The sequence below is a fragment of the Carcharhinus amblyrhynchos genome, chromosome 8 (assembly GCF_965287045.1).
Source record: "Carcharhinus amblyrhynchos chromosome 8, sCarAmb.v2.hapA, whole genome shotgun sequence".
Taxonomy (NCBI): domain Eukaryota; kingdom Metazoa; phylum Chordata; class Chondrichthyes; order Carcharhiniformes; family Carcharhinidae; genus Carcharhinus; species Carcharhinus amblyrhynchos.
Genome location: NC_137331.1, coordinates 49,020,595 through 49,034,613, shown reverse-complemented (window position 1 = coordinate 49,034,613; position 14,019 = coordinate 49,020,595). Strand labels below are relative to the sequence as shown.

The 14,019-nt window shown below is 39.4% G+C and overlaps 1 protein-coding gene across 2 annotated transcripts in view; it reads right to left on the bottom strand.

Moving 5' to 3' along the window:
- The window catches only part of LOC145346591 (uncharacterized), a 49,880-nt gene that overhangs the window by 12,002 nt on the left and 23,859 nt on the right, over positions 1–14,019 (bottom strand). For both annotated transcript variants that reach the window (XM_080194045.1, XM_080194046.1), the window contains 2 exons: positions 13,101–13,263; positions 10,552–10,710 (listed from right to left, as the gene is read on the bottom strand). In XM_080194045.1, coding sequence (XP_080050171.1) covers positions 10,552–10,710; positions 13,101–13,263 — 322 coding nt within the window. The remainder of the gene's footprint in view (positions 1–10,551; positions 10,711–13,100; positions 13,264–14,019) is intronic.

The following is a 14,019-nucleotide window of genomic DNA, read 5'->3' as shown; positions in this document are numbered from 1 at the left end:
CTCCACCTGCCACTTTTCGGCCCAGCTCTGCATCCTATCAATGTCTCTTTGCAGCTTGCAAGAGCCCTTCACCTCATCTGCTACTCCACCAATCTTGGTGTCATCAGCAAATTTACTAACCCGCCCTTCAGCCCCTTCTTCCAAGTCATTTATAAAAATCACAAAAAGCAGAGGACCCAGCACTGACCCCTGTGGTACACCACTTGAGTCACTTTAGACTTTGCTGCATTAAATTTCATCTGTCAAGTTTATGCCCATTCCATCAGCCTATGTTCATTGAAATCTCTCGTAATTCTCCTGGGAACCATGCCAATATTGAAGGGGATTGGAAGATTATGGTCAATATATCCTCTTTCTTCTCATACTTTCCTCAAAAATCTAGGGTGGATTACAACTGAAGATTTATCAACTTTAAGTAAAGCTAGCCTTTCCACTACTATCACATCAATTCTCAGCACATCCAATGTCGCAACGAACCACTCTTTTGCTTTTACAGCTGCATCCACTTTGGTAAAGGCAATGCATTTAGTATCTCAGCCATGCCCTCCAGCTCCATGCATGGAACTTCTTTTTGCTCCCCCATTGGTCCCAACCCTCATCTTCTGATCCTTCTACTAATCATATGCGCATGGAAGACATTTTCATTGCCTTTTAGGATAGCTTCATTGTCTCTCAGATGCCCTTTTTCACTTTCCCTTTGAGCTTGCTATGTTTAGTCTGAACCTGACATTTATCACACACCCCCATTTAATTTCATTGTATTCCCTCTCTTTCATCGTTCAGGGAGCTCTAACTTTGGCTGTTTTTACTTTTCTCCCTCTTGGAAATGTACCTTTGCTGTATCCAAACAATCACATCCACTGATTTGATTTTTGCTTTCCCATCTTTTGATTCAAATTTCCCAGGTTAGATCTGTTGGGGATTGGTCCTCCTTCAACAAACGATTTTGCTATCAATTGCTCTTCTTCATTTTCCATAGCTAATCTAAATCTTATGGTATTATGATCACTGTTTCTAAATGTTCGACTTGCTCTACCTAATCCACCTCATTTCCCCAGAATCAAATTCAAAGTCTCCTGGCTCATTTAGCTGTAATCTGAGAAAATTCTCCTGAACACACCAGAAATTCTTCTTTCTCCTTGCTCTTTATGCTGTTAGCCCAGTGTATATTTGAATAATTGGAGTCCTCCATCATCACTCAATAGTTTTTACACCTCTATGTAATGTCCCTGAAAATTTGATCCTCCATTTCATTCCTGCTGGTTGGTGGTCTAAAGAATACATTCATCGAATCTTCTTAGAGAGTCTAACAAATTCTGTCCTTGATCTCGCCAGGACATCCTCTCAAGCACTGCAATACTTTTAAACAATATTACCACCCCCTCTCCACATCACCTGGTTGATTGCTTCCCTATCTTTTCTCAATGTTTTGCATCCAGTAATATTTAGTAACCCGGTCCTGACAGATCAGTGAGCTTCATGCACGAGCAGTGGAAGAGAGCACATCTTGAGTGAGACACAGCCAGAGTGAGTATACTTTTGGGGGATATGGAGCACAGCAGGTATTTGGTGCAGAAAGAAAAGGTTCTTATTTGGTCTTCAGTCTTCAGAGAGTGGTCTAGCCCTGCTGCAGGAGTAGAGGCTACAAGGGAGAGAACTAATTGATTAGTATGTAGTGGGCAAGGTCAGGTAAGTATTTACTTAATTTGTCACATAATTTGTAAGGTCTTTGTGATATATTGTTTGTAAGAACTAAGTTCTATAGTAACAAGGATCAGGGAAGAAGGGTCCTAGAGTGACATACTGTTTAATTTTAAGCATCTTCCTAAATATTTAATTTAAAGAGATAAATCATGGAAGATAATTCAAAGCTGTGGTGTACTTCCCATGCTCCATGTGGGAAGCCAGGAACATTTCCAGTGCCTGGGACAAGCATTTGTGCAGTAAGTATCACCAGCTGCAGCTCCTAGAAGCCTACATTTCATAGCTGGAGAGTGACTGGAGACACTAGAGCATGCACAAGGTGGAGAATATCATGGATAGCATGTATAGAGAAGTGGTCACACCACAGGCTCAGACTCCGGAGGCAGGAAGGGAATAGGTGACCACCAGGTAGAGCTAGAGGACTTAGGAGGGCAGTACAGGAATCTCTTGTGGTTATTTCCCTGCAAAACAGATATACCGTTTTTGATACGTTTGAGGCAAATGACCTCTTGAGGGAAAGCAGAACAGCCACATTTATTGCACCACAGGTGGCTCTGCTGCACAGAGGAGGAGTAAAAAATGTAGGAGTAAAAAAATACTTATAGGTGATTCAGTTGTAAGGGGATAGGCATTTTTGTGGCCACAAGTGAGACTCCAGGATGGTGTATTGCGTCCTTGTGCCAGAGTCATGGATGCCTCAGAGTAGTTATAACATTCTGAAGGACTGCGTGTGAACAGCCAATGGTTGGTCATAGTACACATTGGTACAAATGACATAGGACCTCATCCTACTTTTCAACTTACTTCCTTAGGTTAAAAAAAAATGTCAGAAGGTAGTAATCTCAGGATAAAATCAGGTGAATACATGGCCTAAGAGATGGTGCAAGGTAGAGGGTTTCAGGTTCCTGGAACATTGGGACACATTCTGGGGGAGGTGAGACCAGCATAAACTGGATGAATTGGGCTTACACCTGGACAGAACCTTAGCTGAGGGGTTTTAAAAAAAAGGTGGCATGGACAAGTTGGGCCAAAGGGCCTGTTTCAATGCTGTAAACTTCTGTGACTGGAACTGATGTCCTGGGATGGGGAGGGTTTGGACTAATATGGCAGGGGGATCTGTGCCTTAACACAAAGCATTCACAATAAAGTAGATGACATAATTGCACAAATAGACGTAAATGGGTGTGATATAGTTGGGATTACAGAGACATGGCTGCAGGGTGACTGGGGATGTGAATTGATCACCCGGGGTATTCCGTTTTTAGGAAGGACAGACAAAAAGGAAAAGACGGTGGAACTGCATTGTTAGTTAAAGAGGAAATGAATACAATAGTGAGGAAAGATATTAGCTCCAGCAGTGTGAAATCTGTATAGGTGGAGCTGAGAAATATCAAGGGACAAAAAACATCATCATTTGAGGTTGCATATAGACCTTCAAATTGTAGTGCTGATGTTGGGAATGACATTAAAACAGGAAATTAGAGATGCATGCAATAAAGAAACATCTGTAATTATGGGTGGCGTTAATCTGCATAGATTAGGCAACTCAAGTTAGTCACAATACCGTACAGGAGGAATTCCTGGAGTGTATATGGAATGGTTTTCAAGACCAAATGGTGTGGCATGGGGACACAGTGGTTAGCACTGCTGCCTCTCAGCGCCAGGGACCCAGTTTCAATTCCAGCCTCAAGTGATTGACACTGTGGAATTTCCACATTCTCCCTGTATATAGATGGGTGTCCTCCCACAGTCCAAAGAAATGCAGGTTAGATGGATTGGCCATGCTTAGTGTTCAAAGATGTGTAAGTTAGGGGGATGAGACAGGGGATGGGTCAGAGACACTGTACTGTCACTTGTTGGGAAGATCAAAACTAGAGGCCACCAATATAGGATAGTCATGTAGCAATCAAATGGGGAATTCAGAAGAAATTTTTTTTTATATACAGACAATTGTGAAAATGTGAACTTGTTAGCATGGAGAGTTACCACGGAGACACTGTACTGTCTGGAGATAATACACATCTCCTTAACCTGTGATCAGTACTCCTTCCACTCACATTATCTGCCACTTTAGGACTTGAACAGCAGGTTAGGTGTAAAGATTCGCATTCTAATCAGTAATCTGTAAACTGTCTATGCTTTATGTGCTCTGTCTGAGGCCAGAACTCTCCATTCACCTGAAGAAGAGCTTAACCTCGAAAGCTTGTGAATTTACTATCAAATAAATCGGTTAGACTTAAACCTGGTGTTGTCAGACTTTATTCTGCAGGCAAGCCAGTTCTGGATCCACAAGGCAACAGCCCCTTGGATCCCATGCCCTCTCACTTTCTCAAGAAGTCTTGCATGGGGGACCTTATCAAACGCCTTGCTGAAGTCCATATAAATCACATCTACCGCTCTTCCTTCGTCAATGTATTTAGTCACATTTTCAAAGAACTCAACCAAGCTCATAAGGTACGATCTGCCTTTGATAAAGCCATGCTGACTGCCATCGAGCACACTAAACTTCTCTAAATGTTCATAAATCCTGTCCCTCAGGATATCTTCTCCATCAATTTACCAACCACTGAGGTTACCAACCAATGAGTCTAATTTCCTGGATTATCCTGATTCCCTTTCTTGTATATAGGAACCACATTCGCAATCCTCTAGAACCTCTCCCGTCTTCATTGCTGATGCAAAGATCATCGCCAGAGGTTCTGCAATCTCTTCCCTGCAGGCTGCACGCATCCGGGCAAGTGGAGATGCATCTATACTATTTGCCTCAACTACTCTCTGTGGTAACAAGTTCACATTTTCACAATTGTCTGTATGTAAAAAAGGTTTCTTCTGAATTTCCCATTTGATTTCTACATGACTATCCTATATTGGAGGTCTCTAGTTTTGGTCTTCAACAAGTGGAAGCCCTTTCTTTTGTCTACCTTTCAATATCTAATTTTTAAAGACCTCTATTAGATCACTCAGTTTTTAAAGTTTATTTATTATTGTCACAAGTAGGTTTACATTAACACTGCAATAAAGTTATTGGAGAATTTAGCATTGCCAATGCACCTAACCAACATGTCTTTCAGCCTGTGAGAGGAAATTGGAGCTCCTGGAGAAAACCCACACAGACAGAGAGAACATGCAGACTCTTCACAGACAGTGACCCAAGCTGGGAATCAAATCCAAGTCTCTGGCATTGTGAAGCAGCAGTGCTAATCACTGTGCTCTGAGAGAATAAGAAGCCTGTCTGTTCCTTTCCTGTTGGTAATAATCTTATAATGGAGTTATAACGCTTGCAATTTCTCTTCACTTTTCTCTATCCTTTATATAATACAGCAATGAGAACTGCATACAATACTCCTACGTGACTAAGGGAGTTTTGATATAAGTTTGGTTAACCAACCTTTTAGTTCCCATTTATTTTGTTTTTATAATACTTAAACTCGTGTGGGCAAAATGCGCAAGATGCAAGAATTAGTATTCTATAAAATACCATCAGATGTTGTTCATGATAAACTGGAAGATGGTCTATCTAATAACCATTAGATAAGGAATTTTACTGGAACTTTGGGATGGAATTCCACAACTGTCCATTAACAAAGAAAACCAAAGTATCACATAGAAGGTGGCCCGTTTAATCTGCACTGCCTCCCCGAAAGAGCATCCCACCCAGGCCCATCCTAAAGAATACTATTGAGAAGCAACACAAAAAAGTACAAGTTTACACAAAACACAAATATAAAAATAGAATACTGTGGGATTATGGAAATCTGAAATAAGAACAGAAACTGCTGAAAATACTCAGCAGATTGGGCAACTTTTGTTGAAAGAATAGTTAATTTTTCATCTTACTGAAAATGTAAGCATGTCTAAGCCAGCAAAGGGAAGGACAGGCACGTCCATGCGCACATGCAGACACACACGCATGCACACACCATTCTTCTTGGGCCACTTCAGAACCCTGCCCTCAATCTTATCAGGCTAGTTTATCCCATAATCAAATTGTGCTCCAGCTACCAGAGTCTCTTGTTAGCCAGAAACTTGTCTTGTGTGTGAGACATACATTATATGATACTGGTGTCGGCGATGGCTCAATGGTAGCATTCTTGCTTCTGATTCAGAAAGTTGTGGTTTCTATTCCCACTCTATTAACTTGACCACATAATCTAAGCAGTCACTTCAGTGCAGTACTGGAGGTGGTGCTGGCTTTTGAATAAGTTTTTAAACCATGGTCACATTGGTGGACATAAAAATCCAATTTGTTGCTGTTTTTCCTTGCCTTATAATAGTGACTACATTTCTGTAATACTTAATTGGCTATGAAGTACTTTGAAACATCCTGAGGTTATAAAAGTCATAAACGCAAATTCCTTTGTTTGTTTGTTTGTTACATGTTTCTATAGTAGGGTATAAAGGAATATGAATTGGAAATTTGCTTGAACAACAGTAAAATTTGTAGTTCAAGTGGCTTTGGATTAGACTGAGGAAAAAGTGTAATCAGACGTAGAGAAATTGCTCCTAAAATATATTTCTAGTTATGGAAAGGCCTGAATTTTTTCTTAGCATCTTTTATGGCCTCAAGATGTCCAAAATAATGTAGGGAATATTCTGAAACATTACAAGATTTTCTAACATTTACGTAATAAATTGAAGTTTGATTAAAACAGCTCATCTGTGTATTACAAAAAAAGCATTTTTAATCAGTATCAAGTCATCACTTTAAGTCACGCAGTTTTAAATTACTGAAATTTACTTAAAATTTCAACAATTTTCTACTTACATTCAGGTTCAGGAGTCAGTTTTGGTTTAAACAAAAACACTAATTACTTCAAAACTTTCATTGTTCTTGCACCCTCCCCGAACGCTTGTCATTGATCGCAGTCAGTGAAAACTTCTATTGATAATTAATTTTCTCTAGAGACTTGGCCTATTTTGTGATCTGTTGAATGCAGGTCACAATGTTTTTAAAACTAGAGCAAAAGATCATGGAAACACGGTTGTGTTGAATAATGTTGCTTTTAAAATTCCACAAGCTGTTGCAGCAGTTATTCCAACTTCAGGAAAAAAAAACAGCACAATCAAGTGGAAGTTCCAGGCCAATATTTTTATTACCTCTGCACTCAACTGAGATTTATATAGACAGCAAAATATTTATGGGGAGGAATATCAGTTGAAATTTAGATGGAAATTGAATAAAGATCTGTTACAGAAGGGAGGAAACAAATTTCCTTTCTCCACCCTTTTGTTTTATGTATTTATTTCTTGTCATATAAAAACCCAAAAGAACTCCATGCTGGAGAAGTCCAGCAGATCTGACAGCATCTGGGGAGAGAGAATAGAGCCAAATTTTCAAGTCTGGATGATCCTTCGTCAGAACTATTTCATCCTATCTGCCTTCATTGCTTTCCATTTCCCTCCTGGTGTTCAAAAAGGTGTTTACCAAAACTCACTTTCACAGTCACTTTCCTCAGTGACTGTCGCTGCCTCCGACTCACCCCATCCAAATGAGGTTCCACCCCTCATCTTTTGACTCCACCTAGGATTACAGGTCTCTCCTGGACATACAACACTCCTCAGACTGTTGTTCTCGCCGCATCCTGAGATCCAAGTTCAGTGCCATCCGCCGTCATATGCATACACTTGATTATAACTCTGACGAAGGGTCATCCAGACTCAAAACGTTGGCTCTATTCTCTTTCCACAGATGCTATCAGACTTGCTGAGTTTCTCCAGCATTTTCTGTTTTTGTTTGATTCCAGCATCCACAGTATTTTGTTTTTATTATATAAAAACCCAGATTTGAAACATGGTAATCAAGATGAAAGTCATTTATTTACCTAAGGAAGTACAGACTGCAAGCAGAACAAATTGATTGACATTTCACAATAAACTCCTCACTAAAGGCAACCACAATGAAGAATCTACAATGACTGTTTCAGTGGTTCAATTAATAGCATTCTCAGAGGATTCTAGGTTAATTCGCACTCCCCAGCTTGAGCACAAAAATCTAAGCTAAATTCCATTGCAACACTGAGGGAGTGCTGCACTGTCAAAGGTGCCATCTTTTGGATGAAACTTTAGCTGAGACTATGTCTGCTCTCTCAGGTGGATGTGAAATGCCCTAAGACCCTGTTTTGAAGAAAAGCAGGGGCATTATCCCACATTCTGGCCATTATTTATCCCACAATCTGTGTCACAAGAAAAAATTGTCTGTAAAATGCTTTGGGATATCTTAAGGTTACAAAAGGCACCATATAAATACAAGGTTATCTTTGCTTTCTGAATAGAAATAGGGGATGAAGCCTTATGGATAACAAAATTAAGAAACTGCATTCATAATCAATACAATATTATCTATTGGGAAATGAAGGGAAATTTATTTCCCATTGCATTAATTACTCCTCTTTTAGCAACCTGCACTTTAATCAATAGAGAACTAAATAATCCAACCTTACTTAGAGCATTGCTATGCTTAGTAAACAAGTTTTAAGACACTGCATGGGTGGGTCCTCACTGTCTGAAAATACATCCAATAAACTTCTCTCACACACTGTCTCTTTTTCTCTGTATATTTCAATTGTGTTTGATTACTGGGGTTGCTGTTTGCTACCAATTTATTGTTGTATGGGTTAAGAGAAAGCCAATGTTTCTTGTAATCATACTTTGTATTTCATGAGGAAATTATAATGAGGTAGATGGGCTGGGAAGTCACTTGCATTTGGATTTTGCATTCTCAATCAAATCTCCCGATTAGTTGAACAGGGGAATGTCCACTGCAGGGTGGCGATGGTATACTGAACCAGGAGGGGTGGGGATTATCTGGTATTTCCATGGCTGCAGGAATTAAGCAGTGTGCCTGCAAAGTGGTTTGGCATCAATAATGATCATGGGACCAGTGTGCAGGTGAGACTGAGTGATAGTCAGGAGCAGTAGAAGAGGTGGTTTGGCTCCAGGCAGTTGAAGTGCTGTCATTAACTCTCTGTAGCTAAGGCTCAAAGAAACCTGGGAGCAGTTGATTGTTTGGTGAAGCTGGAAGTTCCAGTAAAGAAAGCCCATGAGAAGAAAGTTTGGCTGCAGTGCAGCCAGGGAGCTGGAACTGTGTCTGAGTATAAACTCCAGATTGCAACTTGACTAATACCTTGGGATACGGTCTCACACTAAGTGATTGAGCAACTGGGCAGCAAGCAGTCGTTGGAGTAATGCAGTTGTCCGACAACCCATTGCAGATAGAAGAAGCCCTTCTTCTCAGTTGGAGCTGCTGCTGAGGGAAATCCTCAAATGAGAGGAGCCAAAATCCATCATAAGGAAGGGAGAGTTTAAAGATTTTTTTTCATTTTGATGACTCAGTGATCACCAGTGTCAGAGTGGCTGCTGAGAAATTTGTTTGATCTGTCTTGGTTGTGTCTGCCAATTGGTGTACAGTTGGTGATGTCTTTGACTACATTGTGCCAGTTAGTTCATGTTTACCTCATTTAATTCTGAATGTTATAGATAGATAGTGGATTTCAAATTTTGTCTACTTTACAACAAAAATTATTGGTCCCTAAGCAGATTGGAACAATATCTGGTAAGTATTTCATATTTCACATGATAATGCAGGATAAAACAAAATATTTGCATTTATATAGCACCTTTCATGACTCAGGACAGCCCAAACTGCTTTCCAATTAATTAAGTATTCTTGAAACATAATCACTATTGTAATGTATGAAGCACATCAACATTTTGTGCTCATACTTCCACAAACAGTACTGAAATAAATTAGAAAATCGGTTTTCAGTATCTGCTGATAACTGTTCAATAGGTCACTGAAAGAACTTCCCTGTTCTCTTTTGAATGGGATATTTTTGTGACCGGCTGAGCGGACAACTGGGGCCTTGGTTCAGATGACAAAACATTCATTTAGTTCTGCAGAGGCATGTCAGCTGAGAATAGACCATATGATTAAGTCTTTAAGTTCAGGCTGGAAGGTAGAACGTTCTGAATAAAAAATGAGAGTATTATCACAGAATCAAGGTTAACACCTCAAGTACAAAATAATATTTTTAAGGTCAGATGATTTATTTGTCTCTGTTTTCTGGACATTGCTTCTCAGCATCATCATGATTTACATCAGCAAGCTTTTATTGATTCTGTATTTATGGCAGTTGTTCATACTATCCATGGTACAAACATGTTTTGGGGATTTTGAATGGCTTGCATTTCATCTTTTCCTATGCTTTCTGTATCTAGCCATTTTGTGTATGACAGTTTTGTTGTTGGGGTATCAGATTTTTGAAGGCATTGGTCAATATCTCCTGGTTTAAATTATCAAGTATGCAAACAACTTCTAACCTTGATTCTTTTGTTTATTCACTGCTTATAAAAATGAAAGTTTTAAAACTTCATACATTTGGTCGAACAAAGATCCCAAATTAAACTTTCATCTCCAATCAACATAAACCATCATATAGTAAAATATGCTGAAGTAGTTCAGCACGTTGGACCTCAATTTCAATTTCAGAAATATACAGTATAACTGGAGATGAAAATTGACCGCGAAATCATATACACCAAGATTCAGATTGAGATTAGTCAAACACTCTTGTTTGTCATCCTTCATAAATATATTAGAAGTGGTAATTAACATATCATTCTAATTTATAGGCCTAACCAAATGAAAAATTGTCTTCCAAACCTTGCATGCCTTACCCAGAGTACACAGAAAATAAAGTCCATTATTTAAAAATCACTAAAATTGTTTATTTTTAATAAACTGTGAATTAGTTGCGATATCAGTTTTTAAATTGTCCCATTATTAATTACATTCAGATTGATTATGAAGGAATCACTCAAGAACTCTATACGTTAGTTATATATTACCTGCTTCATGGCATTGAGAACCTTTTTCTCCTCTTCTTCCATCATTCTTTTTAAATGGGCCAATTCCAGTTCAAGCTGTCTCTCTTGCTCCTTTAGAGAAGTTAGCTGTATGACATCGGTTGAATGTTTAGAATTCTTCTCATCCCGAAGTGCTTGAACCTGTAATAGATTTTTATCTCAGAACAACAGCAATTCTGAGCCTTAATTTCTAAAGATAATTTATCTGTCTGCAGGCCTCAGACAATTAATACTTAAGTTTATCAGAACATCAAAAAAACCTTGTCTAATATTGGGATCTCTACTTGCAAATATAAAAACTAACTGATCAATTCTGGCCGTCGCAGCACTATAATTTTAGTCAGAAGAGCACTCAACTACAACAGGAAAAATGTTGGTTTTCCAATGAAATTGCATACACAGTATTTATTTGAGTGAAAGGTAGCAAAAATTAACATACTGAGCTTATGCATGTTTATTTAGAGCTGGATGTGCTGCATTTTCTAACTAGTTCATCAACTATCTTTACAGAAAGTTATGTTTTATTCCCATTTAATTTTGAGCGCAAGTCAGAAACAAAATTTATTACACACACACAGATAGTAAGCATTTCCGCAAAAATTCTCATGACTCAACTGTTAAAACAGGCCTCTAATGTAACATAGAAACTAGACCTAAAAATCTGGATCGCTGATATAATACTTTGAAGGTAGTGGAGCAAGTGTAACGTCCACTGACTCTGAAACAGGCTATCAGAAATAACAAACTGCGTCTGTTTCAGCTAAACAAGTGATAGCCGTTCACTGGTTCATTCCTCAAGGCAATGCCTTGACTTGCCTGGTTTAAATTTTCAAATTAATTGTGACTCACTATTAACTGGTGCATTCTCGATGACAATGTCTCGACCAGATTCCACTTGCCAACCAATCAGTGCACTCTTTTACGATATAAAGTTGTTGGAGTCAATTTTGAACCTGTGGGGTTCAGTGGCATGTGCGCAAAATCCGGAGAGACTCGGAAAACACGATTCTTGCTGGCAAGTGTGCAATTTACGATTTTCCAGCCCCCATGGGCGCTGTCGTAATGTCATGCCTGCGCCATTTACAACAGGTTCACAGAAGCATGAACCTGGAGTCTTCACCTCCAAGAAGGGTTTTGGAGATGAGCACTCAGGCAGCCATCACCTTCCAGGGTGTTCACTGCTCAGGCAGCACCAGAGAGGACATGCTGGGGGTGGGGGGGTGCAATTCTTCCAAAAAATTTTAAGTGTTGAATTCACATAAAAAACTGGAGCAAATCGCACTGGTATTTCAGCAGGAGTTTAAAAGAAATCTCTCACGTTGCACTACAGAGTGCACTAGTGTGATCCACATCAAAAGGCATGGCCTATTCCTGCTGAAGAGGCCAGCAGCAGAGTGCTGAGCAGGCGACTGTGTACATGCTGATCTGTCAGAGCTCAGATCAGCACATGCGCAGTGGCCTCCATCTGCCAGCCTCTCAATTGCCAGCCTGACCCTGCAATGCAACCGCACCCCCCCCACCGCTTTTTTGGCGCAGCAGGATGGGAAAAATCGCCCCTGTGATTTGCACACCAGGTTTAAGGTAACACACAAGAGGTTTATTGAAAGAAGTGTTCTCTGCACAGAACAGGAAATAAAACTGCAGCTTGTGAAATGCCCAAAAAGGCATCACCATCAAATCATGGATCAGTTCTTAGAGCAATCATGCAGCCACTTAAATATATAATAAACAGATACTATGAATAAAAAATTCTGCCCACTAGATGAAAGACATCTAAAATTAATATTGTGCCCTATTCAATCGACAAAGTTCCAATACTTCTCTTCCCACAGCACTGTTTGATGCTATTTTTTGACTTCTGGTTATATTTTCATGTTGCTGCATTTGCCTGTTTGAATGTGGTGGAACTGATGGGTCAGAAAGGTTTGTCCCCAAACATAGGAAAGAAAGAACAGAATCACAACCTTTCCTACCTGACGGTACTGCAAATTTCAACATGCAAACCCAGCATATTAAAATACAGATGGGAATAGAATTTTTAAAGCAAGTTTGAATGGGAGTTTTTTCAGATATATTTAATTATACACAGTTCTTAAATTTAGCAGAACAGTGTGGTCTGTAGCAATGACCTTCAACATACTGCTCAATGTACCGTTGTTTTTTATTGTGATGCATAGCATAGCACAGATTTGCCAAGCGCCAACCACACCCCGCCCCCTCACCCACCAACTTTCTCCCCTTCTGTGTCAGACATTTCTTTCCAATGGTCATTTAAAGTGCTAGCCTTTAATGTATGTATAAAATATATTAACAAATACTAACACAAAATTAACAAGTATGACTCAGAAATATAAAATGCTGGAATATCTCAGCAGATCTGATGGCATAAGTGGAGAGTGAATGGAGCCAATGTTACAGGTCAGGATGACCTATCGCCACATATGACACTTGATTAATTGAGTTACATGCCGTAATTACCAAAATGACAACATTCAAAGTACAGTCAGTTAATATTCTTTAAATGTACCTACCTTTTCAAGCTCTTTAGTTAGCTCTAGCACATGAGAGTGCAAGTGGGCACTTTCCTTTGTCAAGCGACCACAGTCCTCTGCCACTTTGTTCCTGAGAAATTTATCTTCCTCTGCCAACAACACACTATCCCTCAGCTTTTGCTGCAGACTGCTGATTTCATCACTGGAAAATGTAATTTTAATAGGTATGTTAATCACTTGAAGCCCTTTGACATGGAAGTAAAATCTTAACTAAAACTTGTAATTTATTTAAAATGTCTCTGGAATCTGCAGTTGTTTTTAAGAATGTGTGAAAGGGACTCATAAAAGTTAGCATCAATTGCAAAGAGATCAGTTTTGGATGATAAAAAATATTGCTCCATGTGACCTAGTGATCCTTGACCTTCAAACAGTATCAACAGGACTGAATTTAAGATGTCGACACATTGTGACCTGATACAAAAAAACTGCACCTGGGAAGAACAGAGGTGACACATTTACAAGCTGTGTGTGCAATATAGTTTAAAAGGACAGAAAGTTGAAGATAGGGTTTGGGCAGAGATTGTGAATTGTATAATTTGACAACTATGTTTCAGTTTTGCTAGAGCCAACCAGACCTTAATGAGGTTTATTAAAGGAATTAGATAAGGGATGGCAAAATTCTCCCATCCTGGGGCTAAATTCTGTGGTGGGGTGGGAACGTGGAGTATTTCCCGCTGCAAAGGTCAAAGAGAAAATCCTCCAGCCTTGACTTGATTAATTATATACCTGAGGGTTTTGTGCATTTTCCGCTCAGAGCAATAGTCTGCTGTTCTGTGTGCCATCTTGATTAGGCTCCCAATATCACTGGCCCACTACTAAAAAAGTTGGACCCCCTGAAAATGAAAATGGATTTCCAGGAACATTCTGAGGCTGGAAGTTGGACCCCCTCCAGCACACT